We start from the raw sequence: 24,728 nt of genomic DNA, 5'->3' as shown, positions 1-24,728 counted from the left end.
CAGCATCAGATTCTGGTGTCACTGTCTTACTGTCTTAAACTTCTGTATGTGTTGTGGTTTTTGCATTTGTATGTGTGTGTGCATGTGTGTATACCTTAGGGTGGAGCTAGCCAAAGTGATGCGGACACGAGCTAAAGAGATTGAGGTGAAGCTGCTTCTTTTTGCCATTCAGAGGACCACAAATTTTGAAGGTCTACTGGCCAAGCGCTTCTCAGGACGCACCCTGAACTCAGACGGACCTGGAGTAAGACACACACACACACACACACACACACACACACACACACACACACACACACACACACACACACACACACACACACACACACGCACACACGCACACACGCTTAAAGTGCAACATGTTTTCTATTTTAAATCCTCAAAACAGTTTCAAGTCTGAAGACCGAACTGAAGTTTCATCATGGAGAATAGTGATAGTGATGAAAGCTGTCCCTGTTAACGGCTTCAGCCTCAGAGCAAAATAGGTCCTTTAGGGTCAGCATGACATACATTTTTGTTGTTATTTTTTTTTTTGGGCAGGGGGGTGATACTTTTACTCTTACTTACGCTTTTTAAAAGCTCTTTGGATGTATTATTTTCTTTTTTATTATTTGTCTATCACCATTACTTTATATTTATACCACATCATGTCCCTCTGTGTCCCTCTCAAAGAGATGGTTGATTTGCAGGCCACAAAAGAATTCGACATGGCTGGTAGTGGCACAAACACGAGCATGGCCATACACATATGCAACACAATGTGCTGTCATAGACAAACTGACATAACAATGTGCATGATGCACATGTAGACATTCAGTCATTGATTTGTTTGATTGGTTTGTTTTACTTGGAGCCAAAACTCCGTCAGAGCCTCCCGAGAAATGTTTCCCATGAACGTAGGGCAGTAGAAAGTAGTGCAACCACAGTTCAACAGAGAACAATGTCATAATGGAAGACAATTTGAAATAACTCGTGGTTCCAAGACTGAGAATTATTTCATTAGTACTGATCCCTCCTGGCGGGAATTTAACTCCTAACCATGGCTGATGATTCCATGCTCTTTCTGTTTTGATTCTTTAGCAGAAGAGGCCGGAGAGCCCTCTAGAATCCACCAACCCCTTCCAGGAAGAGGATCCAGGAGAGGACGCAGGCTCTGAGAAAGATGAGGATCTGGACAGAGTGAGTCATGTAACCTTTGACCTCTGAAACATAAAGGGTCTTTTTAGATCCTGCTTCCTCTCACATGACATGACATCACATGACCTGGTTCAACCTTGGATTGGGAAGATCTCACTGCCAGTGTTGATTGATATTGTTAGATACCAGAATCTCACTGCCAGCGTTGATTCCTATTGATTGATATCAGAATATCTCACTGGCAACGTTGATTCCTATTGGTTGATACCAGAGCAGTGAACTGGTCCATTACTTGGACAATATGCAGTAGACTTTGATTTAGTTTGAGATCATTTGGCACAACAATTGCCATAGAGATTAACATCTTGTTGGTATGGAAAAGCAGGGGTTGGTGTCCTCACTTACTATCGTTTGGCATGCGATTTCCAAGACTCCCTTTTGGTATCGGCTCGTTATCCCTGATCATAATTATAGCGCCGTATGTCGATTTCTGAAAAATAGCACTGTTAACCTATGCACGCAACCTGAACGAGCAATAAATATAATAATATATAGTAACCACTAATAAATACCAGTTGTTTCATTAATTGCTATTTTCCTCCATTTTCCCAGCCCAAGAAGCCCAAAGCTCCAGACAACCCTTTCCACGGCATTGTGTCCAAGTGCTTTGAACCTCACTTATATGTCTACATAGAATCCCAGGATAAGTGAGTAACGCACATGACACGCACACGCACAAACACACACACACACACACACAGACGCACGTGCGCGCACACAGAATATTGAGATAAGTAGAGGTAGACCCCAAATTAAGTGCAGGTTGTGTGTTTAAAGCTGGCATGTACAAGCCCTTTTTCCAGTGCCCCTGCAACAAACCCCCTTCCATTCTCCTTCATTGGCTTTTCTGTGTTTCCATCTCTGTGTGTGTGTGTGTGTGTGTGTGTGTGTGTGTGTGTGTGTGTGTGTGTGTGTGTGCGTGTGTGCGCCTCTGTCTCTCTCCACTGAGGCAGAAATGTTTCCCATTAGCTGCATGACCACAGACGCTGAGAAAGAGGGATAGAAAAATTGCCGTCACAGCAGATCTACGACCCCCCCCACACACAAACACACACACAAATACTCTTTACTCGTTTTGTGCCCTTTCACTTTCTGTCTGTGGTTTTGTTTCATTCCTCTTAACTCCTTGCTTTCATTTACTCGGATTCTGTCTTTTCTTTTATCTCTTGTCCCGTTTGTCCTATCACTTTCTCCTCTTTTCTTCTTTCCCTCTCCCTCATTGCATGCCCTGCTTTTCCTCTTCGTCCCCCGAGTCATCACGGTGGTCTCCCCAGAAATGGTGCGCCACTCTGGGACTGCTCTCTTTTCCATGAAACCTCGGTGTTTGGATCACTGGAGCGTTGACTGTTGTTTATGTGTCCAGGGGCAACAGCAGAGTGGCCGGTTCTTGGGCCCCGACCTCCATTTCAGTTTAGAGACCTTAAAAGAACTCGGGCCAGATCTGCTTGTCCCCAACGGAACAGAACTGAAGAGAACAGTGGCCTGCTTGTTTAGCCTTGGCTGCGGTTCCTAGAGCAGTAGCATTTCAGGCCTGTTGGTACATGAACAACTGACCTGTTGAGTACAGCAGTGATTCTCGATCGTTTCAATTTCAAGGACCCCCACTTTGATATGCATCAGGCCACGGGTTCCCAAACCTTTCAGGCCGCGACCCCCCAAAATAATCAAATGTGAACTGGGGACCCCCCCCCACCCTGACAAGCACTTGGAATAGATTTTTTGATGGTTAGATAATATGATTTGTTCTGATATACATATGATGACATATGACAACTGAATGTCTCTCGGGATTAATCAAGTTTTTCTATCTATGATATTCATTTGGAGGTGCATTGTAGGTCTAGAGATAACAGTGAAACTCTGAAAGAAATAGCCATTCTTGTATGCTCTCTACAGTCTCTAGTTGTATTTACTTGTATATGTAAAATGGTAGCGATTAACTATCAATCATTTAGCTCATTCACCCCCTGGTACCCCCTCAAGGTTCCCTGGGTGTCCCCGAACCCCACATTGGGAACCACTGGACTAGAGTACTGGTTATTACGATGCTTGTTATGATGTAAACATCACCTCTTGTTGCAGCACTGACTGAATCTCTAACCCTAACTTGTGTGCAACCTCTCATGCTCGCCTCTGCTCCTTCAGAAATTTGGGCGAGCTGATTGACCGCTTCGTGGCCGACTTCAGAGCGCAGGGCCCCCCGAAGGCCGGCACGGAGGAGGGCGGCGCGGTCCTGCCCAGCTGTGCCGACCTCTTCGTCTATTACAAGAAGTGCATGGTGCAGTGTTCCCAGCTGAGCACCGGAGAGCCCATGATCGCCCTCACAACCATCTTCCAGAAGTACCTTAGAGAATATGCCTGGAAGATCCTCTCTGGGAACCTTCCCAAGTAAGAAATCATCTATGACAATGGTTCCCAATCATTATCATGTCAAGGCTTATATCGATATTTGGCCACGGACCCCCATTTGAAAAGATTTTGTGCCAGGGACCCCCATGAGAGAAGATTTGTCAAAATCTTTCAAAAATAGCTGGAAAATAAAATAGGGCTTAAGTGTTCCTGTTTCTCATTTTGTGGTGTACCCCCTGGAATGGGGGTTCCAGACCCCACTCTGAGAACCAGCGATCTAGAAGAAGAAATCTAGTGTAGTGCTTATAGTGACTGGTCTTGGTTATTGAGTACCGAAGCTTGATGTCAACTCAAAAACCACTCCTCCTGGGTCACAGAAGTGTTTTCCCATTAACACATTAACTGCCAAGACCGTAGTCCTACGGGCCGTTAAATCCAACTGTTAAGCGCCGAGACCGTAGCCCTACGGGCTGCGGTCTTTTCGCGCATGCGCGGTCCGGGTGCACTTTCGGAATTTTTTTGATCCACTTCCGTTTCCGGTTTGATGACAGGAAATAGAATTATTTGGGATCCGGTTTTGACGCTCACGCCCGCTCCCATTCTACAGACGAAACTGAAACTCAATTCTCTTCCTGTAGTTTTTTCTCCTCGCATTTCACTGTTTAACGTAATCCGCTCTAACTCAAACATGGATGCCCCGTTTGACACGTGGTTTTCACTGGGAGATACAGGGAGATCGCGCGGATGTAAACAGACCGTGTAGCGCTCAATCTTAAGGATTTTAACAAGATCTATGGCGACATGAAAAAAACAAAAAAACAACAAAAACACCTTGGCACTGGTGAGTACATTATGAGATTAGCCCTTGGCAGTGGATGTGTTAAAGAAAATCACATTTTTAAGTCACTTAATATAAAAAGCACACTTAATATAAGAACTGTGTTCCAAAACAAAAAGAAAAGAAAAAGAAAAGTATTCATTTATCCAAAGAGTAAGAAAATAAAGGGCCGCCTACAAATCGACTACAATTTCAGGCATAGAAATGACCTAACGACTACATCTTCCATCACAGATGCCGCCGCCCCCCGGCACCACCAACGTACATTATCAGAGTCACGTCGAGTTGCATTGGATTTTTTCTTTCTGTAGGAGAGTAGCATTGTCAGTTCTCAGTTGTTTCATCAAACACACTAAATAACACATACCAAATAACAAATGTCACAAAATCGAAGGAATCTCAGGAATGTTTTTGACAGAGCGTGACATGCTTCAGTGGGGACAGTGAATTACGTGATTTCCTAATGTACTTTTTCTATGATACTTCCGGGGTCACGGCTGAATTAATTCAATTTTCACCAAACACAGACTGTATCAACTGTATTTATTTATTATTAGTTATTTTTTTGGAACAGTTCTTATGATCATCAAAACGTTGATGGGATTTTTGAATCTGAAACACTTCTGTGTGGGCTTGGTTTTGACATCAGGACTTTGGTACTCCATTATCCAGTTGAGCATCAGCAATTTCCACCAAATTGTCACGTATTCAGGACACTAGAGACTTATTACTAGCATTTTCAGCATTCCTTATGTGGGTGCTGCTAGCAGAAAATTAGTCCATTAACTTGCAGTGAGCAGGACCAGTTGATTTTAGTGATTAAGTGACAAGCCACTTTCAGCTGCTGGAACTCATTCCCTAAATGACACAAAATACTATAATAGTGTAAACTTGTATTTCTACATGGATGAGGATGGTGAGACTTTACAGTACATTTGGATAAATGTAAGCTTTCAAAACAAAAACATATATTGGTGGAAAATGATTAAAAAGCAAGATGATGGAAGAGAAAGGGAAACAAGTCAGAACCGGCATAGAAATTATTTCTCGCTACCCTTCATTCAAGCTCAGCCGCTGGGCTTTTCCAAGAAATCATTTGATAAACGCTTACTCGATAACAGTCCCTGTAAATATTCTGCTGTCCATCAAAACTAGTTTGTTTTCTCTGGAATGGCCATTTATTCTCCAATTGACTTTTGACAAACGAGCAGCACACTGCACCCACATGTTTTTACTCTCCTCCGTGGAGATGGATGTTTTATTTGGATCTGGAGATGTTTACGATGCATAATACCAATAGCACACATCTCTGTCCCATCAGCCACACGAGAAGCCCTGACTGTGATGTGGGTGTATATACTGTCTCACATGCACATGCTGGAAGATCACATGCATGTCAGGTGGAAACCTTTCATGTCCAAAACCTTAGAAATGGGAAAAATCAATGTAGTTATTATTTAGTCAGAATACTTTTCAATGGTTAAATATTCATAAAACCCACAGAAAGACTTTCACAACCTTCAAAAGTAGCGAACATTGCCAATCTACAAGTATCCAACGCCAATGTGGCGCGTTGTGAGCTTTTGCGCGATACTTGTGTATGACGACGAAGCTCACAACACATTGCACGTCTTTTCACCGCAAGACACATGATGTTGAAAATGGGGCTTGAGGGCTTAATGATGATACGTTGGCACAGCAATCTCAGTCTCCTGTCTGCTTGTTGCCTGGTTGTCTTAATTATGTGCAAATAGATTGATGTCTCACAGTTTAAATGGGTAGTAGTTATCAGTTGGGAGACTGGCAAAAGGAAGGGGTTGTGCTTCTAGAGCACAGTGCCAGTATCTGCATATCTTGTCTGCATCCCAACACCACCTCCAATTATTGTTCCTCATCTTCTCGCTCTTCCTCTTTCTCACACTCTTGTCTTTCTTGCTTTCTTTTTTATTTCGTCCTCCTCTCTCTCTCTCACTTTGTCTCTCACTCTCTCTAGGACCAGTTGTAACAGTGGAGGTCTTACCATCAGCAGTCTTCTGAAGGAGAAGGAAGGCTCTGAAGCAGCCAAGTTCACCGTGGATGAGCTGTGTCTCATCTGTAGCATCCTCAGCACTGCTGAGTACTGTCTGGCCACCACGCAACAGGCACGTGCGCACACACAGACACACACACACACACACACACACACAGACAGACACAGACACACACACACACACACACACACACACACACATACACTCACACGCACACATACGTCACACATGCATGTATGCACGCAATCATGCAAGGGTTTTTACTGAATATTTCATTATTCAACTATTGGACTATTTAAACCACTATTTGACACTGTACATCAACGACAAATATTATAATATATATTATTGATAAATCAGTGGCAATATATCTACAGCAGATATGCAGCAGCGGGCTATTAATTTAAATCCAATTAGAGATTAATGAACACTCAGGATGTTGCAGTGGATGCACCAGATGCCTGTTAGACATCTCAAAGTGATACTTTCACATTGTGATATGAGGTCTGTTATTTATCTTGGCAAAATGTTTATTTTGGCCAATGATTGCGAACGCGGAAGGAGGCGCGGCAAAGCCGCGCCTCCGCCCAAGTGCAGCTTACTATGAAACCCTGCTCGGCTTGTGTGTGTCTCTGTCCGTGTGTGTCGTCTCTGTGGTGCACTGCCTGTGTGCAGCCGCGCCCCCATGTGACTCACGCTCTCATTGGCTCGCGCCCCCATGTGACTCGAAACTCTGTGCATAGGAGAACCATATCCCCCCCATTAACTTCAATACGAGGCAAAGGCAGTCACGTGACTTTCTCTCTACGCTCTCCCCATCACGGTGAAATAACACGGATTACAAGTCCGTAAATACACAACATAACAATTTAAAAAAGACAAACAAAATAAATAGGGCTGCGTTCGCTTCCCGCGTTCACGCGTCTTACTTGTGATAATAATTAAGCTTCAGTGTGGAAAATAAAATAAAAAATACCAAGGGGAGAAGACCCTCCTTTTATTAAGAAAATGTGAACTGTGTTTAGACTCCATCAAACCCAAAGAGATGAATCTTACTTTACAAAGAATAAATCTATAACTCTGTGACCGCTGCAGTTTATGCACAGGAAGATAATAGTAGTTATCTGTCATGCTACACATAGTTGTGAGTAAATAGTTTATTTTCAAGGTGGAGGAAGTGGAATGTTTGGTCAGTGTGTTTCATCAGAATGTTTTGTAACTCACAATGACGTGTTAGATGATTTCAACACTGAACAAACACACACACACACACACACCCCCACACACACACACACACACAAGCAAACAAGCAAAAAAACAAACAAACAAACAAACAAACAATGCCTTAGTCATGACAACTAGGATAATTCAAAGCACAAATGACTATAGCGCTGCACTGAACTCTCAGTGTTTTTTCAACTGTTATAAAATATTCCATAAGAAAATAAATCTGATATGTGTGTATGTATGTGTTTCATAGCTGGAAGAGAAGCTGAGAGAGAAGGTAGATAAAGTCCTGGTGGAGAGAATCAATCTCACTGGGGAGATGGATACATTCAGCACGTAAGCCACACTCAATTAAGTACCGAAAGGAAAATCACCCATGTATTTATATATATAGTTTACTGCTTTCCTGGACTTTGCCAAGTTGGCTGAAGGGTTTACACACTAATATGAAAACCTGAAGTCTTGTAGTAATGTCTGCACTGGATGTATATCTTGTTGCTTTCAGTGTGATTTCCAACAGTATCCAGCTACTGGTTCATGATCTGGACGCTGCTTGCGACCCTGCTCTTACTGCTATGAGCAAGGTAGGAGACACACACACACACACACACACACACACACACACACACACACACACACACACACACACACACACACACACACACACACACACACACACACACAAATGGTTGTTCCAAACCTTTTCAACATTATGGGTCTGATAATGTTGCCAGTATTGCGGACAAATAAAAGCTAGATGGTTTATTTGTCAAATATGTCTGCCTACAAAGGTGTTTGTAATGGTTGTATGAACGATTGAACATTATGTTCTCTAGGAGTCATTGTGATACAGAGACGGCAGCTCCACTGCTGTTAAATGCTCTCATCTCTCATAAGTCAAAGTAATGGGTTTTGTAGGTAATTATCTCAAAATGATTTGGTGATATCAGTTGACATCAGATATTTCTATTAGTCATAACACGCACACACACATTATTACGCCTAAAAAGACATAATAGGGTTTAATAGAGAAGTGTGGCTTTCCTGTGGATCTCTCATGTCAGTTTGTTGACGTCCTGTCCTTTTTCGATGCGCTTGACCCCTGGGAGATGGATTGCTGAGGTGGAGTGCAACACCTACCATTGGCTCCCAGTACTTACTGCACAACCAAGGTGTGCTACTCATAAGCTGAGTTGGCAATGCCCGGGATCAAACCCAAATCCTTGAAGTCCAAAGGCGAGCTCTACCGACTGAGCTAACCGGCACAAATAGTTTGCGAGTTATTCTCCGACACCTTTTTGGATTGTTTATTCGTCGCACTTCATCAGGACCTTTTTAAATGATTAACTTGAATTGTTACATTCAGGGTTAAATAAACTCTGAGGGTTTTGCTGTATATGCTGCAGTGTGTAATGTTTGGTCTTTGCGGTGTACATCCAGATGCCGTGGCAGAGTGTGGAACACGTGGGCGACCAGAGTCCATACGTCACATCGGTCATCATGCACATTAAGCAGAATGTGCCCATCATCAGGGACAACCTGGCCTCCACGCGCAAATACTTCACTCAGTTCTGCATCAAATTTACAAAGTACGAACGTGCACACACACACACACACACACACACACACACACACACACACACACACACACACACACACACACACACTGTATACAGGAATACATGTACTTGTATTGCATCAGGAGTTTAATCCACTTAATTTTATGCTTTGTCATACAATGGTGTTGCACAGAAATAGCAGATCTACAAACCCCATGTGTGGAAACTCATTAGAAAAGACATTACACACAAACTAGGACTGGGTGATATTGACTAAATAAAATGTAATTTGACCGATTACATTGATCAGAATAATGTGAGGATATTTTATCAAACACAAATAAATAATCATAATAATATAATAGTGGTCTGTCTCAGTAAATTTGCACATACGTTAAATGTATTCTCTGCATTTAACCCATCCTAACTATTTGGAGCCAAGCACAGTTAGGGGTTAAGTAGTCTCGTGTGGCCAGACTGTTGCCGAGAGTTGTAGTTCCAGACTCTATAGCATTCAGAGATTGTGGAATAATTGTCTGGCTACGCGAGACTAGGGGTTAAGTGTCTTCCTCAGGGACACTTGAACAGATAGACTGGGGCTTGGGGGGGCTGAACCGAGGGCCGTTTCTCAGACAGCCTCAGTCTCTACCCATTCAGCTATGGCCACCCACCAACATCACAATAGTTGAATGACCGGTATATTGATCAATCCCTCGAGGCCTAATACAAACTACAAACACACTCGCATACACACTGTGTAAAGTGCATGAAGCTGATGGTGTCTCTCTTTCTCTCTCTCCCACTAGCTCCTTCATTCCTAAATTCATCAACCACTTGTTTAGATGTAAGCCTATCAGCATGGTAGGAGCTGAACAGGTAAGATCGGTTTCTGTTCATCATCCTTCAGAGGTTGACATACTGTATGTGCAGCGTTAATATCACATTCTGCACTCAGAACATGTATATGGTATTCTCATGATGCCTTACTAAACCTTAACCAACATCATGCCAAGGCAAAGCATTAATGGAGTTCTTGTTGTTGTGTGTCCAACCTCAACCAGCTCCTCCTAGACACCCACTCCCTGAAGACAGTCCTGCTGGACCTGCCTTCTATAGGTTCCCAGGTGCTCCGCAAGGCGCCCGCCAGCTATACCAAGATAGTGGTGAAAGGCATGACCCGTGCAGAGATGATCCTCAAGGTCAGAACCACCCCAGTAGACTGTGGTTGAACCCAATGTTACTTTTGTCGACTAAAACTATGACGAAGAATGTTCGTCAACTACATTTTTTCACTGACTAAAACTACATAAAAACTAAGCTATGATGACTAAAACTATGACTAAATATACGGACAACTCCGTCCAAAAATAAAAGCTAGACTAAAATGTTAGGGAAGGACTAGTGGAGAAGAGATCCAGTATAACTAAGACAAGTAATGTTATGCTTGGTTGCGTGCGGGTGTCGCGCTTTGAAAATAGCAGATCTACAAGCTCACAACGTGCCGCAGCTAAGATAAATCGGGCATTACAACACCATCAAGGCCTGCCCAAAATACATTGTAGTCGACTAAATCAACTGTAGATTTAGTTGACTAAAATCTTATATTTAATCAACTAAAACTAGACTAAAACTAAAATATTTCAGATGACTGAAATTGTACTAAAACTAAATTGTATTCAGAAGACTATGACTAAAACTAAAAATGTGTTTTCAAAATGAACACTGGTTGAACCAAGAACCTCCATGTCATAAATTGATATCATCGCTGTTAGTGTAGGGTGGAAATCTGTCCAAAACGGTTACTTTTCAGGAAATGGGAAAATAAAGTTTTGATAGTTTATTTCGATACTGTTATCTAACTTTTTTTGCTGGTTCATCGTTTAGGCTGAAGCGCAAAGCTTATTTAAAAAGAACCTGTGTTCCATGATGTAGTTATTATTTAGTCACAAGCTCCTGTTAATGCATTTCATTGGTTAAATATTTATAAAACACACAGAAACACTTAACTACTTTCAACCTGGCATGTCATTACAGATCTTCAAGCTCACAACACATTGTGAGCCTGAAGATCGTCTATTTTCACAGCTTTTTCACAACTGACTGTCATATTATGACAATGTATAAAATATAGGGCATGAATTTATGGGGGGGGGAAATATCTGACATATAGAGACATACAAAGCCCCTGTTACTCGGTCATTATGTTACTTCCTTTACCCCTAGAATAAGGGTCGTAACAGCCCGACAGTAACTATATACATGTGAGGCAGGGTGTGGCTGTTCAAGAGCAAGCGTGTGTCTGTGTGTGTGTGTGTGTGTGTGTGTGTGTGTGTGTGTGTGTGTGTGTATGTGTCTGTCATTGTGTGTCATCAAGTCAACCGTCTTTGGTTAGATGAAAAGAAAAAACAATTTTAACTCACTCTCTGGCCTCTAGTTTGAGGGTAGTTAACTGGCACGCTCTGCCCATAACTACCCGGTATAGTGTTTTCTCTGAGTTCCATACAGGCGCTAAGAAAATCTCCCATCAGCGCAAAGAAGTAGCTATTATGAGCCTAAACCGTTGCTGTGGATGTATGTGGCTTTCCTGATGTGGGTGTGTCAGCAATATTCCACTGATAATGTGAAACTTTGACTAATGACAGCTTTATCTTACCAGCAAACAAATATTATGACCCTCTTCCCCATTTTTGGAGCATCGCGTTCGTAGATACGATAAAATGTAGATATACTACTACTCGTATATTAAAAAAAAACAGTAAAAGTGTTATTTTGGTGAATTGTCTTGTTTTAGTAGGCCCTATTTTTAGTTGTTAGCAGCTGTTAGCTGTAACAATTCTGCTGCTATGTGACTTAAGAACCCATGAATTGCACTGCTGATAAACATATTTTTACTACCATAATTTATTTTCAGGTTCCTTTTCAAATATCACTCCTTAATTATGTATATGTAGATGGTTAAATAGTGGGAAACCAAGTGCAAATCTGAAATAGAATTAACCTAAACTAATTTCATTTTCAGAACTTCCAAGCAATTGTTAAAATACTGTGGATAGAACAGGTTATCATTTTAATTCATTTTGGGGAAGAGTAATCTTTTAATTGGTCCTTAACCTCACTGAGAATAGCATTTTATGTTCCTATAAACAAATACACCTCACATTAGGAAAGGTCTGGAAAATGAGTTGAGGTTAAGCACCTACGCAGTAAAACCCTCAGTGTTCATTTAGTCATTTGTAACTGAGTGAATCAGTTTGTACACTTGCAGAGTTAAACTTGCACTGAGGATTTTACTGTGTATTTGATTTAAATGAGTGAGTCAGGACAAGGAAGAACATGCACACGTTCTCATGCACAGCGAGTGGTCCAGCTTCAGTGGGAAGGTGTGAGGGGGAAGGGGATGCAGCCATCTATTCACAGTTATGTACCCATACAAACCGTAGGAAACATTAGCGTGCGTCGCTTATCTGTGTTTGGCCTCGTTTGTTGTTTGTTCATTAAAGAAGGGAAACAGAATTTGAATGCAGCCTTGCCCTAGGTTTACCCCATGGGACGCTAGTGGATAGTGGTATGTGGCTGCCATAGCTTAACCCCACCCTGATCACCCCTCCCTGGAGCTTATACTGTACAGATGCTTGTATGGAAACACACATATATATATAGATAGACAGACAGACTCACACAGCACACACCCGCCTGTCTTTGGCTTGTCCTTAGGTTCCCTGTAGTGTAGAGTCCTCCTCCTTTCCTTTTCCTGTTTTTTGTTGTGAGGCAGCCTTGATGTTAGTAGCGGCATAACCTTTTTGAGAGGTAGCCCATAGTTTTCACTGAACAGGCCCTATAGTCTTTACCGCTAGGCGTCGGTGAGTGCCTTTTCCTTCAGAAATGGCTGGGAGTTTAAAGATGCTGAAATAGTATTGGCATGAATTTTCAGTTGAGTGGTTACGTATCAATCCAGTACTTTTAACTTATTGAAGTTCAAGTCATTGTGCACTCAATAAGTCACTCTCGCAGTCAGATCTGTTCTGATCATGATGCTACCCCTGCCCTGCCTCCACTACCAAATGTAACTCCATACTCGATGGATCAGGAATTGTATCCTCATCTCTATTTAGTAATGAAAGATTCAAGTGGAGAAGAGATGGTTAAAGGAATTTTCAAATCATTGCTGCAGAGGCTTGGAGCTCATTTCTTGATGCTAGACCACTTGAGTTTCGTTGGTTGTATGGCTGAGATAAAATAAAGCCATCGCTGTTGTCCGATGTAAATACTACGTAATAATTCTTTATATAGCAAGTTCTAGTTGAGTTTTCTAGATGCATAATTTAGACTTGCTGCCATTCTCATATATTTGTTAAATACAGGACAGAATGAAAAATGTCACAAGAAGAAAAGACGTATATTAAGCTTCATTATTTAAGAAATATATGTAATTGTACCATGACTATAATTATACAATGAACAAGCAAACAAGTAAATATAAAACACACATAAACTGAATCTACAAACTCTTCAATTAGAGCTTGTAGCTATTTTTGAAATAAAAAAAATCGGCTGCATAATTGCCAATACCAAACATAATAATAATAATACAAATAATGTCCCCTGGAGGAATGCCTTCAATGAATTTGCAAGCTTTCCCTTTGGCCTGCCATACATTGAAGGGAACTTCACTTTGTACAATACATCAGCGCCAGCCCACTGATTCTGAATACAAACGCCAAGTGATCGTCTCTGCTGGGATGTTCTCAGTGCCGAACTGGCTACTACTACACAAACGCGATTGACACAGGATTCCAAGGCATGAAGCTTGTCATGAACTTGAACAGTTTCACAGCTCACACATAAGCACGGCCCATTAAGCTTTAAAATAAAACATAAGTGACATTATTGCTTTTGGATATCGCTCCTACAGATTTTGTCCAAACCTCACGCAAATCGGTACACAGTATCTATATAGTCATGTGATCAACACGGATCTGTCCGATTCTCTATATTCTATCCTGATTGGCTAAGATTGGCTTCCAAAGTTTGCAGGATTGGTTCGTTTTGAACAAAATCTTGTTTTACTATCAGTCTTTAGACAGGCTTTTTTTTTAAATTAAATGCATGTTATACAATTAACTCAATATATTTCACACCACAGCAAAATATAGCTAATGGGATGAAATTCCTGCTCTTTGGGATTTTGAATGGTAGTTTTCCCTTGCAGTTAGTTGCCACACACTGTTGGTTAAATTTAGTAAAATTTATGCATTGTTGATATATTGTCATCATATGTCCCTTTTCCACAAATGTACTCATGCATTATGATTTTACAACTAATTATGTCTTTACATTTCATGTTACTCTGTATCTAAGGAAAATGTGCTTGTTTTTCAAGTCTGAGATACTTACTGACAACATTTTGAGTTTTCCTAATAAGTGAGATACTCCGAATGTTTATATCCATGCAGTTGTCATCAAAAGGCCTAGTTTGGATGATAAACACAGTAATGAGCTGTCTCCTGTACGATCAAAAGCATAGATGTGTTCAGGGTGCATAGGTTTGTTTCTGTCTGTCTGATTACAGGGTCATTTAGACTGCCTCGCATGACCCCTGCGACAAGTGACGAAATGCAGAATTTTTGACAAGTAAAAGAGTTGTGCGATGAAGCATAAATTAGCCTTAAGGAGGCCTCTCTTGGCCAGTGTGAGGCCCGTGAGACGTGGCTGTTTTCCACGCTCTCCCAGCCCTGCCCACCACAGCCCCAGCCCTCTCCCACCTCTGAAGCTCTCTCTTCTTAGGACTGTTGGAAAGGCAACCTATTCCCCACCCTTGGTTCAGCCTGCACATTTTTTCCCCCTCGAGCTGCTCTTTCTGTCTCTGCTCTTGTGTTTTCTTGCTTTCCCTCTCTTTCTCTCTCATTTTTAAGCCTATCTCATTCTTTAGTTCTCCCCCCTTTCTGTCCCCTTTTTTTTTTTTTTTTTTTTTACGAGGCAGCTAACTACAACAAGGTCTCCCTGCAGGCCTTTCCCCTTGGCCTTGCTCCAGGACAGTTGCTAAGTAAATCACTCAGTCGACAGCAATAGGAAGGAACCAAAGAATTCCACACAATCCTGAGCCTTCCCTCTCCTCTCCCTGTGGTCTTTACTCCTTATTCATAGTTTCTCGTCCCCCTCTGTCCCTATGCTGTACAATCTGAAGTATCATTTTAACCCTGAGAGTGTAAAAATTGACCCGTAAGGGTCCTCCGCATTTGTAGTGCAAAAAGAGAGTAGTATGATCCATCCCACAACATGGGGGTGGTTCCAACATCTTTCCACCTCCAACGGTATCTGTCAACCATGTGTTGGTTTGTCTGCTTTGTTGCGGCTGGGAGCTCTCTCTCCACTCTGTGCTACCCGATCCACGTTTTCCACATTTCACTCTGTTCTTGCGGTGGGGGGTGGGGGGTTGTTCCACATTTCTAACTTTCTTGTCTGGTCTCAACTAAGGTCATTTTTTGCCCAGACTCTCTCATTATAGACCCAAAAGAATTACCGGTGAGGCTAATTCTTATCCACTCATGCATGGAGTAATTGACTTGTAAAAAAAGAATAAGGGGGTCCTAAATATAGCTCCATAGTCTTGGCTTTTTGTTTTCAGCTTTAACCACTTGCACACTGTATGTTATACCTCCATGCTCTCCCACCCCCTCTTCCTATTTGGTCCTTGCCTCAGCCCCATGTGGGATCATTTAAAGATCTCTTTGGTCGTCCCATGATGGTTCACAGGAAGGGTGGGGGGCTTATGGTTGCTCACATTAAACCCAAGTATTAGAAAATGTTCATGTATTAGGCATACTGATGTATTGGTTTCTTGTTCCTTTTTCAGGTGGTGATGGCCCCACATGAACCTCCGGTGGTGTTTGTTGATAACTACATCAAGCTTCTGGCCGATGGTAACCCTGAGACCTTCCAGAAGATCCTGGACATGAAGGTTAGTTGGTTTGGTTAGATATTCTTTCTCGCTCCTGCTCTCTACAATGTTTAGTGATGTTTTCCAGTCCCTCTGTGTATGTATTACGTAGCTGCCTATCATTGTGTTATACTTGTGTAACTTTTTGTGCAAGTTACTTATTGTCGATTGATTTTATCAGTGGCTTGTTGCACCTCTTAACTGGATGTTTCATGAACTTCTTTAGTAATGTTAGTTCTGCAAATGTTTTATGTTGCAACTGTGTGTGTGCGTGTGTGTGTGTGTGTGTGTGTGTGTGTGTGTGTGTGTGTGTGTAGGGTTTGAAGCGCAGTGAACAGAGCAGCATGCTGGACCTGTTCAGACAGAGGCTACCCACCCCTCCGTCCGGGGCCGATGGCGGCCCCTCTCTTTCGTTCAGCACCCCGACCCCTGAGCAAGAGTCCTCGCGCATCCGCAAACTAGAGAAGCTAATCAAGAAAAGACTTTGAACAACCACACAGTGAACAGAAAGCTCAGTGGCCGCAAGCTGGAACAGTCCTTCCTCTGTCTGGCTCCAGTTATTCATCACCAAAGCTTTGTGCCACCCCGTTCAGAGTATTGTATAAAGAGGAAAAATATGTCATCTTTCTTACCAATATTCATATGAACCCTAGTCACAGTTGGAACAAACATGAAGGAACTTCCTTATCTGAAACATGCTGTTGGTACTTGTGTAATTTATCACCTTTCTTTTTCATGACACTAATGCCTTTGCCCCTTATCAGTACTTCTGAGCAGTCATATCTGCTCTGCTCATATACTGAAGAACAGAACCTAGCTCTGAAGCCAGATTTATACTTCACAACGAGTCGCAGACTCGCAGCGCAACGTGTTATGAGCTTGTAGATCTGCGTGCGATGAAGTATATCAAGCCCTTGAAGTACTGTACAGGACAGCTAAAGCCTGAGCTTTTGTCACATTGTAAAATCTGCTGTACTTCATGCATTCAATACATTGCAGCACAAAGCATTTGCACTTGGAAGACTGAATGAAGAGCAATCTAAATATGGTTCTTCTGAGAGCTCGTCTGGCCCATATCCCAGTAAGAATGATGACAGAAGACAGAGTTGACCTTAATGAAGGTGAATGTGCTCTGAATCTCCCCGTGAGTCTCTATCTATGGTTACTTTGGTCTCTCTTTGCTATGTTTATGTCAAGGAAGGACATACAGTTTGCATGTCAATCTACATCATTAAAGGTGGACATATTCCATAGGAGTGGGTAGTGGGTGAATGATGTTCCACAATGCAACTCTGTCTCCTGGTCCATGGTTCCAAGCCCCTGGGTCTGGGACCAGAAGGATCTATGGATTTCCTGCCTGCTCAGTTAGACATGATGACATTATTTTGTCTTGGCTTTTGAAACTCCCCCAGGTTGATTTAGAAATTAGAACCATCCAGCCAAAGTCTTTTAACTTGGGCCCTTTCTTATGAATGACATGTATCTGTGTTTGTTTTGTGTCTGTATCTCGCAAGTATTGCCAGATAATCTGTAATGACATCTTAATGGTTTGCTGTATCTTAAATTGATGGGCAGGGGCCTCCTTGTTTCATTGTTTTTAAAAAAAGGAAGAGGTATACCTGTCTTGTTGCTATATTTAATCAACCCTGCTGATGTGGCGCACCTTCAGAATTCACTGTAATTTGATTAAGATCATCTGGTTTGGTCAAGAAATTAAATAAGTAGGCCTATAAAGAAGTCACAGAAAAACATGATGGGCCTAATAGGTTATATCTTGTAGCTTGTCTGGCCAGTTTATCAAGCTTTTCCTGTGCCTTCAATGTGAGGCAGGATGGTGTCATTTTGTCATCATACTTGATGTTTTTAAGGATTGCGTGGTTCTGTAGCTTGGAGTGCCTCTTACTTTTTTAAGTCGATTTATCAAATTAATATATAATGCTATAATTGCATTCGATGTACACATTCCTGCTATCGGCTGAAATATTAAGTAACATGTGTTTCTTTTCTTTTCTGAATGTGGCAATTGCTGAGAAACACTATTAAAGTTTTGCTGTATGTCGTCTCTGGTGCGCCGCCGATTTTATTGTATTTGTTTACTTGGTAGTTGCGCACGTTTTCTAAAATGACATGAATGTAGGCTATTTAAACGGAGGCTGGGACAATTCCTTTGTTGTGATCTCCCCCCACCCCAATCAGCTGCGAGGAAAGGACTTTAAAGGCGTTCCTTCTCCCATTTTTCCTGCAAAACAATGAGACCTTTTCAGGGAGGAGAAATGTGAAGACAAGCAGCAGGCGGGACAACCTCAGATGCCTTCTCCGATGACACGCCTACAGAATTAATGAACGTTGGCATCTTCAGAGCTGCAGTCCTCGCTCTCAGCTCCGTGTTGATGTGATTTCAGTGCAGCATATTACCGCTGCTGGAGGTTTGATGAGACTGAAGCACGTGGTTTTGGTGTTTAAATGTTTTGCAGAAACTGGATTATTAGTGACAGCTGGAAATAACGTTGCAAACCGGTGTGGGTGAAGTTAGCTCGTCGTTGCAGAATAGCTGCAGTGCGTGGTCTTGTGGCGTTAGCGCGACCGATAGGGCCCCGTGGGACCCCCGTATGCGCAGAACCAAAACTAAACCAGTTTTAAAGTGCAGCCTGCGGGAGGAAATTGCAAACATTTCGAAATCCAAGGCTTGTGTTGGTTTGGCAACTTTCCGCCTCTTTTTAAATAGAAATGGTGGGCAGGTTAAACTTGCCAAATGTATGCGAAGACGACCCGCTGGACATGAGCTGCAAAGCCGAGCGGTTACTGGACAGCCCGGACTCCGGACTGCCTCCCAGCCCCAGTCCCAGCGCCTCATCCTGGCTGCTGCCTGTGGGCCAAACGGAGAGGGACGATCCAAGGGCTTCCCTGGTAGGTCATCGCGGTTCTGACTACATTGTGATAAAGCAAACACGAGAACGTGTTTCTCTGTATCTCTTATGGTGAGTTGGGGTATAGCGTAGCCCCATTTGGAACCTCTCCCTCCGCGATGATGTTCCGTGGCGTAGGGTGCAGGCAGAGTGCGACACCGGCGAAAATTGGCCAATTATTGTTGATTCTTAATTTTACGCACATCGTATCCAAAAGGTAAAGGTATCCCCCTTGCTCTCAGATGTTATACATTTTAGCGGTCAAGAAATGTTTTACCGACGGATTGAAACGAGCGTTTAAATTGCTTTTTTAGTCGGCATGTGCCATGTTTTCCCAATGCAACCTTAACGGAAGCAGTACTGCGCATGCGGACAGGGATTGACTGACTAAAAAACGATTTAAACGCTTGTTTCAACCCGTTGGTAAAACTTTCTTGACCGCTAAAATGTAAAACATCTGAGAGCAGGGGGTATGACCTTTTTACTTTTTGGATACGATGAGCGGAAAAAGGTAAGAATCAACCATATTGGCCGGTGTCGCACTCTGCTGCCACCCGACGCAGTGGGAACCTCATCTCAATCGCCAGAGGCGAACGGCCTTTTTGCATGTAGTTGAAGCGCAAGGGGGCGGGGGGGAGAGAGTCAGCGCACTGAAGTCAAGGCACAGACTACTGTGTTGTTGACAGACAACGGATGCACGCTTATGAGAAACAACACAAATAAAACCTGGCAAAACAGTTGCGTGCATTAGCGCAAGATGAGGGTAAAGGAAACATTCAGTCTAAATGTCCAGTAATTCGCACGCGAAAAGGAAACATTAATGTCCAGTTTGCTAATCCACAACTACTGTGCCAGATAATCACCAAGAGAGTTAAAAAAGAAAAAACGTTTCAGTCCGACTCCGACTTCACTGTAGCCTAGTAGCCTTTTCATAAATTATATTTGTATTAGGCTATCCTGAGAGTTTATAATATTTAGAGAAATGTAAAGTTTCAAATACAAAAGTATTGGTAGTAGTTGCTGGACATTTAGACTGAATGTTTCATTTATCCTCATCTTGCGCTATTATGCACGCAACTGTTTTGTCAGGTTTTATTTGTGTTGTTTCTCATAAGCGTGCATCCGTTGTCCGTCAACAACACAGTAGTCTGTGCCTTGACTTCAGTGCGCTGACTCTCTCCCCACCTGCCCCCCGCCCCCTTGCGCTTCAACTACATGCAAAAAGGCCGTTCGCATCTCGATAGAGAGGGAGAGGTTCTGACTACATTGTGATAAAGCAAACACGAGAACGTGTTTGTCTCTGTATCTCTTCTGCAGAGTTGGCGTATATAGCGTTACAACGCTATGATATGATAGTATAGTGTGATGTGTTTTGCTGATTTGCAGAGGCAAAGTTAGATAATGATGTTAAACGTGTTAGAACTTTTGTGAGATGGGCTGCTATGGTAAACACTACAGCGTAGTCTACTACTGTACGTGTGGTCACGTGACGTCAGTGGCTACTATACCATTTCGGTCCAATTAAGTTGCAGCTCTTGTGACTGTGGGCTGACTTTGCATGGCAGGTTACAATTGTACCTATCGGATCTTCCCCCCAGCTGCACCCGTTGTCCTATGGAGAGGGTATAGCACTGGATCCATTACCTCCCAAGGAAATAAGGTAGGTCTGGTTTTTATTAGCCTACTGACCTGGATGATGAACAAGGTTGTTGTATTGCATAATATGATATCATACTGGCAGCACCCAGTGTCACTGTTTTTCTTTCACATGGGCTATGACAACTAAAATTGGGGCTTATATCTCCTCCCCACCCCCTGCAGATATACCTCTTCAGTGCACTATGACTCAAAGCGCCATTTCATCCAAGATGTGACCCTGCAACCAAGAGGCCAGAGCCTGGAGCACTGCAGCCAGACTGTAATGACCCTGCCTCACAGCACCTGGCGCCGCTACAAGACACAGCTGGTCTTCCAGCCCTGTCAGCGGGCCCAGCGCTTTCAAAGTACCACCATTGTCTATCCCAAGCAAACCCGAGCCGCCTTCACCACAGAGCTGAGCTACGACTGCCGCCGGCTAGCCAAACGTTTCCTCTCCAGTGTGGAGCTAGAAACGGCCAAATGCACGAACCTACCTCAGTGAAGGAACATGGACGGGTTATTGCAGGGATTCCCATGGCTCCTAATGACCCCTAAGGTGAACTGCCATGGACAAGTGTTGTGGTTTTTTTTATTTTTAGAGCCATGTTGCTTTTTTTATCCTTTATGTTCCAAGAGACGGGGAGACAGACCTTCAGTGCTTGGATTTAAAATTACATCAATGAGTCAGTCATCAAATCTCAATTTGTAACTGGTTGCAATGGCTTTTAGATGTGTCCATGTTGGATTTGTTGTAATAACATAATGACAGTATGTAGATTGAACTCAAGGATGGGTAGGCGGAAATCCTTAGACTTTATGCAAATTGCAAAATCCCTCCACTTTAGTAGTAAATGTCACCTAATGAATCAATGATTTATAATAATAATAATAATGAATGCTGAATGGCTGAGACACAATCTCAGTTCATGCTATGTAGAAGTGGAAGACAGATAGTGGTTTATGTAGGATATAATGTAACTAGTATGTAAGGGCACAGAAGAATGATGTTGACTGATGTTTTAGAGGTTAGTTGTGATGCCAACCTAGTTTTCATAAAGTGAGTTAGGTTTGCTATACATCTTAGCCACAAAATGGCTCATCCCAAATCACATGGTGTTTTCTGTTACATTCATGGAAGCTATTTCTCTCCTTAACTTAATTCTTATTATTCATTGTTAAAGGGTTACAGACTGAAGTGAAATGTTTATACATACCCTGTACGTTGGTAGATTACCCCAATTCTACTGCTTGAATGTTTAAATTGTCATAAACTCAATTAGACAGAACATGATACTGATAACTAGATTGTAATTTAAGCGTATCAATGAGATGTCTTATTGAAGACAACAGGCTCCAACATGCTATCACCACATTTAAATTGACTTGATATAGTTACATTTGATATATTTATTGTCTGTCTTTTGTTATGCCTTAGTGTGGTTTTTACTTTATTTACAAATTTTAGTACCAGTTGGAAATAAACTATTTGCAATATTATGTGACTTGTTTTTTTTTTTTTTTATGTGCAGCATTCGTGGTCTTATGTTAGAACATTAATTAACCATGTAATTCAGGTAATACATTTGTCAATGGGAAGTAATTGGTTTACTGAAAACTAAATTGTGGCCATTTATTGAGTTGACAAAAGACAGGGAGCAGCACTGTTCTTTTAGTAAACCGTAATAATGTAAGTGGCTATAATTTGTCTAACCTATGCTTTTATATGGTCTCAAAATCCTGAATGGTGTTTAGCTAATGGTGTGTGTGTGTGTGTTGCCATTGTAAATCAACGCTGTGCAACCCTAGCTTGTGTCTCCATCTACTGTCCACAGGTGGAGAACTACAAGTGAGGCTGAGGAGAAAATGTCATTGGAGACTGGAGTAAGGTCTTATTGGATGCTGCTGCTTTTTGTAATGTTACTACCTCAGTTTTCTTCTTGATTATGTAAGCATCGGCCCCACATTTTTATTCCGATGTAATGCAATAGTTCATATTTCAGATAAAAGTTTAAAACGTGTTAATTGCTGTAATTATCAACCGCCAGCCTAAAGATTACAGACGACATGACATCATCCTCGAAGATGAGAAGGTCTACAGAGAACAGGTCTGGTATGAACTACACAGGATACTCTTTAAAGGTAGGGTAAGTGATATTTTTGGGTTAAAACAAAAAGTATTTTGTTAAAAGGTTAAAATACTATATTCTGATTGTAATCATTGCTATAGAGTGTTTTTTCAGTAACAGATGTCTCCCTGTCTCTCCAGCTCTTTAATAAACAGAAAATACATTTTTCGGTAGGTGTCAAAATCTCAGCCAATCAGGAGAAAGTACCCATTTTTAAGCTTAATTTGTGTGTTCCAGTTCCAATTTTGCATGCTCATTTCTTATTGTCATCACTTCCAATTTCACTTGTTTAATCTGTATCCTGATTGAGTTCTCTGTCCTGGTTGGATAAAATTGGAAATGAAACTGAAACTGAAACGAAAATGCATTTTCTGTTTAATAAAGAGGTGGAGAGACAAGTAGACTCCTAATACTGAACAAACACTCTATAGCAATGAGTACTATCAGAATATAGAGCCATTTAACGATTATTTTAACCAACGCAAATCACTTACCCTACCTTTAACTTCTGCAGGTGCACCATCCTGACTGGCTCGCTGCATCACTGCCTGATGGGATGGAAGATGCTCAAAATAAAGGGTCGACAGAGAGCGGTTCAAACTACACCCAGAGGAGTAGGGTGAAGTTGAAGACCCGTCATTTTAGGGGCAAGGCTACTTGTAAAGCTTTTGAGGGTACAAAGGCCAAATGCCAGGGCAGGAAGGCCAATACATAACTATCAGTGAAATAACTAAATCATTTTTTTTCCCACAAAATAATGTATTTGTGTTTAAATTGCCAAGTCAAAAGTTCACATCGCTCAGCCCTGGACTAATCAGCCTCCGGACTTGAGGATGGGGAGAATAATACAAAAATAAACCCATTAATACCGGGAAATCATCCGTGTCGTTTTAGATTTTAGTGTTGGCTATTAAAAAATAGTAGATCTACAAGCTAACAGCTTGTCACTTTGTGCTATGCTGCTATTTTTGAACATTTTTGGAAAATCTTGAAAGTGTTTGATCATTTTGAATGTTCAATACTTTTGAATTAAGAAAAAGTGTGAGCTCTACTGTAACTATGCTATAAGGCATTTGTAGAATCTGCCTCAGGTCTTAATGGGTAAAAAAAAAGACTGGTCTAAAACATAAAAAGGTAGAGCAGAAAATAGTAAAGTCAGTTGGGGACAGTGCAGGTCCCAAATGCAGTGCATGGCCTCGGGCCATATTTTTCAAAGGACAAACTGATGGGCCACGGCAGCAATGACCTTCATGGTCAGTCTGCATTTGAAAATAAATGGAAGTTTAAGTAAACTATTTCAACACAGGAACTTGTGGAAACCGGAAGCGGATGTGAGGCTACTTCCTGTGTCCGTAGACCAAATGGTTCCGGTACTTCCTGTACAGCGCAATGTCTGCATCCTGCTGGAACCGGCTGGAACACGTCTTCCAGCGTTGCCAATCGCCATGTCTGCTTATTATAAGCAACTTTGGGCTTCTTTTTCTGTAAAGTTGCTTGTAATATTCGTGGTTGCGGTTTTTTGGGCTTGTTTTCCTAATTTTGTTAAACCAGCGGTTCTTAAACATTTTAGATTTTGTGACAGGGACCCCCCCCCATGCAAGATTTGTGTTGTTAAAATGTTTCCAAAATGTTCTAAAATAACACATTTTCCCCCCTTTTTTTAAAAGTTTTTTTAGTAGCAGATCTACAGACGCTATTTTCAAATAGTCGATGTATGTATGTATGTATGTATGTATGTATATATATATATATATATATATATATATATATATATATATATATATATATATATATATATATATATATATATATATATATTAGGTTTAAAGTGCCCTAGCCATGGTTCACATGACGCTTGTATACAAGCATGACAGTATGTTTCAGGGCTAAAAGTGCCCATGCTTCTTTTGGGCTTGTTTTC

General features: G+C 41.8%; 2 protein-coding genes across 4 annotated transcripts in view; both read left to right on the top strand.

Moving 5' to 3' along the window:
- The window catches only part of vps53 (VPS53 subunit of GARP complex), a 40,278-nt gene extending 22,079 nt beyond the window's left edge, over window positions 1-18,199 (top strand). The window contains exons 11-22 of one of the 2 annotated variants that reach the window (XM_080429045.1): window positions 100-244; window positions 1,084-1,179; window positions 1,750-1,844; window positions 3,343-3,585; window positions 6,378-6,525; window positions 7,895-7,977; window positions 8,147-8,225; window positions 9,082-9,230; window positions 10,007-10,076; window positions 10,262-10,399; window positions 16,054-16,158; window positions 16,455-18,199. In XM_080429045.1, coding sequence (XP_080285171.1) covers window positions 100-244; window positions 1,084-1,179; window positions 1,750-1,844; window positions 3,343-3,585; window positions 6,378-6,525; window positions 7,895-7,977; window positions 8,147-8,225; window positions 9,082-9,230; window positions 10,007-10,076; window positions 10,262-10,399; window positions 16,054-16,158; window positions 16,455-16,625 — 1,522 coding nt within the window. In that variant the 3' untranslated portion in view covers window positions 16,626-18,199. Of the gene's footprint in view, window positions 1-99; window positions 245-1,080; window positions 1,180-1,749; window positions 1,845-3,342; window positions 3,586-6,377; window positions 6,526-7,894; window positions 7,978-8,146; window positions 8,226-9,081; window positions 9,231-10,006; window positions 10,077-10,261; window positions 10,400-16,053; window positions 16,159-16,454 lie in introns of both variants that reach the window. The other variant, XM_080429044.1, reaches the window with a different exon arrangement.
- A 93-nt stretch (window positions 18,200-18,292) lies between these two features.
- Window positions 18,293-22,178, top strand: rflnb (refilin B). 2 transcript variants are annotated; one of them, XM_080429060.1, is made up of 3 exons: window positions 18,293-19,044; window positions 20,609-20,703; window positions 20,865-22,178. In XM_080429060.1, exons 1-3 carry the CDS (start codon window positions 18,865-18,867, stop codon window positions 21,181-21,183), a joined length of 594 nt encoding a protein of 197 aa, XP_080285186.1. In that variant the 5' UTR covers window positions 18,293-18,864; the 3' UTR covers window positions 21,184-22,178. The 2 variants fall into 2 exon arrangements, with proteins under 2 accessions (XP_080285186.1, XP_080285187.1); XM_080429061.1 differs by having other exon boundaries at window positions 18,299-19,044; window positions 20,642-20,703.
- The last annotated feature ends 2,550 nt before the right edge of the window (window positions 22,179-24,728 follow it).

This window comes from Gymnoscopelus braueri (genome assembly GCF_963280865.1).
Source record: "Gymnoscopelus braueri genome assembly, chromosome: 5".
Lineage (NCBI taxonomy): Eukaryota > Metazoa > Chordata > Actinopteri > Myctophiformes > Myctophidae > Gymnoscopelus > Gymnoscopelus braueri.
The sequence above is the reverse complement of the archived record's forward strand: the minus strand, read 5'-3'. Positions and strand labels throughout refer to the sequence as shown.